Below are 4,402 nucleotides of genomic sequence, written 5' to 3' on the forward strand. Positions count from 1 at the left end.
AATATTTATCAATAACATACCTCATATACCTAAGTTTAAAACATCTATAAGAAGATTCTCTGATCTCATCAGGAATACTATTCCAAATATTCGGACCAGTAATTTTAATGGAGTTGCGGGCCGAACTGGAACTGGTTCGATTGATAAAATATGCTCCTCTATCAGCAAGGCGAGTGTTGTATTCATGGACTTTACTGAAACTTATTTTTTCCTCGTAACACTGCACCTTGTACCGTACACTAATTTCTACTTGAAAGAAATGGAAACTTCATGTACCTATTGACCTACCTATGAGTCATGACAGTATGGCGCAAAAGTATCTCAATTCTGCAATTCAAAAACTGTTGTTAAAAATGCAGAAATGGTTAGTCAACGATAATGAGGGCTCATTTTCAAACTTTGCCATGAGCGACCTTTTACGTGCATAGCCTATGCCCCTGTATTTACAGTAGTAGCCTATTTGTTCAGATTGAGGTTTAGTGGGAGAGTGTGGAATGGGTTTTAATGGGATGGGAAACCAAGATAAAGAGGCGGAAAACCAAGAAAAACTATCATTTGAGAAACTGATTTTATTTGTATTGCAAAATTTAATTTAATTCAGTAATCTATAATGATTCCATACCAAAACCTCAATATTGCAATACCCGAATACGTAAATTTCATTTGACATTTCGACATCAGAATCTATTTGGCAAAAACTGAAAAAAGGAGTTTGAATTGCAAAATTATGGTAGCAATAGGTGTGCCTGGGAGACTGCAAGTATGAATTTACAAATACCATTCTGCCAGTGCCCAGTACTACTGTACTATACCTGCATACAGTATACAGCAGTAATTTCGCAGCTAACAGATTATTTTTATAATTTGAATAAATAATTAAAAGTTGATTTTATGGTTAAAGTTTTTGATGTCAGTTTATTTTCAGTTGTTACCAGAGTTTGGTTTCATCTAAAACATACTAGATCTATATCATAGTGGTGGTAGCGTTAATAAAGTCATATTAGAGATCTTAAATTGTGTCATTTTTCATGTTCCACAACTGCACAAACTTTTTGTTTGTTCAAATATAATTATAAACATTATTCAGTTTTATTTTTTAGTTACAATAGTTAATTAACTAAAATGGCTTCCTTGGCAAGGAATATTTTTAAAATGAATCAAACAAGGTCATTGTGGATAGGAGCTATTTTCAATTCAGAAACGCCAACCGTTAATAAAGAGAGCAGTAAAACGACATCAACGCCACCAGCTACTGCATCAAAAGATAAAACGACTTTTGTAGATCCAACAAAATACAATACTACGGAATATTATTCATACTCGGAATATTCATATTATGACATTGACAGCGATTGCATTCCAAGGCGCGTAAAACAACCAGAAGCACCACAAAAACAGATTTGAAAAAAGACACTGTGAAAAATTATTTATATAGAACTAGCTGTTTTTCATCAGGTTTCATTTTTTGTGTGACTTGTCTGTTATTCATTTATTTCAATTCATATTGTGCGTTCCAGTGCATGGGTTTGATATATTTATCATAATTGTTTCCTTTCGAGGGGACTTTTAGAAAATTGTTGTTTGGATATATTACCTACTTAACAAAATAATTTGCTGTATGTTGTCATACTTCAAGTCTATCAGCATTCAGGCATTGTATTGCTAGTAACCATTCTGCTTGAAATTAATTGTAACTCACAAAGTGTTCCTATCTATTTGTTGTTTAGTTGTTGCTAAAGGTACTCTAGGTGTAAGTTCTTCGTAGTCATGGCGGGCTCTTCTGAAAAAGTGCATTTCATGGCTGACAAAGTGCGGCATAAGAAACGTGATGGTGTTCTATATCTTATGTCTGAACGTATTGCATGGTGTCCTCAAGGAAAAAATCATTTTGAGGCAAGTCACCAGTATGCAGAAATAAAATGTCAAAAAATTAGTCCAGAAAGTAAAGCAAAAATACAATTACAGATTGTGATGTTGAATGGAGAGTCAAAAACGTTTCACTTTGCTGACACAAGTCAGGAAAAAGCAAAAGAACAACGTAATACAATCAAAGATATTTTGTCTGAAATGCTACCGCGATTTCGCAGGAAAATTGACAAAGATTTGGAAGAAAAGAATAAATTATTACAGCAAGATCCAGAATTATTACAAACATATAAAGATTTAGTTGGTTCGCAGGCAATAACACCAGAAGAGTTCTGGGCAACACATGCTGAAAAATTACCTTCTGATAAAGCAAGCCAGTCAAAGCAAAGTGTTGGAGTTTCAGCCTCTTTTCTTGCAGATGTGAAGCCGCAATCAGACGGTTGCAATGGCTTGAGGTACAACTTAACGGCTGACAGAATAGAATCAATTTTTCGTACGTATCCTGCTGTTAAGAAAAAATATCTTGATAAGGTTCCTGATAAAATGACGGAAAAAGAATTTTGGACAATGTTTTTTCAATCTCATTATTTTCATCGGGATAGAGTGAACCAAAACAGCAAAGATTTATTTTCAGATTGTGCAAAAAGAGACGACCAAGATATTCTTTCTTTATTAAAACTTGGCGTGAAAGATCCATTAGTGAACTTACTTGGTCTAAAATATGAAGATCTTTCCAAAGACGAGGGTTATGGGAATAGCAGTGGTCCAGCTCCACAGAATGCAAAAGTAAAACAATCAAGTACACAAATAATGAACAAAGCAATAATAAAAAGATTTAATCATCAAAGTACGATGATTTTATCAACTTCTGCGTCTAGTGATGACAAAGCTTTAAATGGAAATACCGAAAATGGTCAGGAGAATGATGATGGTAGTGTACAAGCAAAAAAGGCAAGATTGATTGATTCAACTTTATATGATGATTTAAGCGCCAGTAAAACTGCCACTGATTCATCTTTAAATTTACAAAATTCAGAACGATATAGTCATGGACCAACATTACTAAGTGAAGTTCATGAAGAACTTGAAGGCAGAGCTATATTGGATGGTTTAAGAGTAATATCAGACCAATGTGCTTCCTATAAACCAAAGCTTGGTCTAGCATTAACTTCAAAAAATGCGAGTTTAGCTCTGTCTGATTTATCTGCCGATGCCAGGTCAAGGGCAAGCATAAGTGATAGTTTTATCGACCAAATATTACCTGGTAACTTACGACTTGATTTGCAATATTTATATGCTTCTGCTTCTGAGCTACTGCGTCATTTTTGGTTGTGCTTTCCAGTGAATACTCCTTTTTTACAAGAAAAAGTTGTTCGTATGAACAACAGTATACACAAATTTCGGGACGAAAGACTTGCTACCTTTAAGCATTCTCTTGTCCAGAATAGAGTTGAAGTTAATGTTGCAAAACATCTAGAAGATATGCTAAACAATGCAATTAATAAATTTAATTCTTGGCAAACTCGTATGACCAAAAAGCGATAGTACATTTTTGAATTTTTTCAATTCGAAAACCAGATGCTAACTATAATCTTATCAAATTTGATAGAATCATGAAGGTTCAAATCATGATTTCTCGAGTCAGGTTTGAATACGATATCCAAAGTTAAGTTAGTATTGTTGAATGGCTCAATTCCTACAAAACAACTGTATTCATGTTATGATTTGTCTCCTGATGCCTTTGTAAAATTGATTTTAGCACATAAATTGACTCAAGTCTTGAATGGCAAATTTCTCACCTTGAAACTTTTTATGATGGTAATAAGATTTGATTCAAGTCAGTTGAAGTTGCCAACTTTGCATTCTGCAAACATACAAATACCTTTGACTTTAGAATACAATTAATTCAGTATTTGAAATTGTCGTCTTTAAGCTACCAAATGTTCAATGTGTGTTTGAAATGTGCTACATGTGTCATTGATGCATCTACAGTTGTTAAATTGGTATTATTAAACAGTTGGTTCGATTTTCTTCAAAAAGTATTTCGTTGAAACAGTTTTTCTTATAGTCAATGAGTTTTTGAGTCAAAATGTAATCTATAGCAAATTATTATGAGTCCTTTTCATGTTTTATTTTATCTATTCATCTGGATAAATTATTAAGACAAAATGTATAAACTGAATTCTTTTCCAAATTCAATTGTAATTAAACAATTTCTTTAAAAATTTTGCAATAGAGTGTCTCCCAGTTTGATATATACTTACACAAATGGCAAATACGAGCTAGACGATATGTAGATGTTTGGAAATATGGTGGTGTACACCTACACTGTATCACATGTATTTCTTTTGTATCATTTCCATCAAAGTTTCCGAGTTATCCCATGGTCATAGCCACTAATATTCATGGCTTAGTTTATCCTAGCATTTGGTAATTTATATTTGTGCTTGATATCTTTTGATACTAACAGTAACACGGATGATATACAAATCTCCTCATAAAATGTAACTACAACTCTACATTGAATTCCATATTA

At 33.1% G+C, this 4,402-nt stretch overlaps 1 protein-coding gene across 1 annotated transcript; it reads left to right on the forward strand.

The window, feature by feature from the left end:
* The first annotated feature begins 266 nt into the window (after nucleotides 1-266).
* Nucleotides 267-4,339, forward strand: LOC120340438 (general transcription factor IIH subunit 1-like). The gene has a single exon (XM_039408693.2). It carries the CDS (start codon nucleotides 1,768-1,770, stop codon nucleotides 3,409-3,411), a length of 1,644 nt encoding a protein of 547 aa, XP_039264627.2. The 5' UTR covers nucleotides 267-1,767; the 3' UTR covers nucleotides 3,412-4,339.
* Nucleotides 4,340-4,402: the final 63 nt, after the last annotated feature.

The sequence above is a fragment of the Styela clava genome, chromosome 14 (assembly GCF_964204865.1).
Source record: "Styela clava chromosome 14, kaStyClav1.hap1.2, whole genome shotgun sequence".
NCBI classification, from domain to species: domain Eukaryota; kingdom Metazoa; phylum Chordata; class Ascidiacea; order Stolidobranchia; family Styelidae; genus Styela; species Styela clava.

Coding starts and splice junctions, on each gene's coding strand:
- LOC120340438 (XM_039408693.2), top strand. CDS start 1,768: ATGGCGGGCTCTTCTGAAAAAGTGCATTTCATGGCTGACAAAGTGCGG.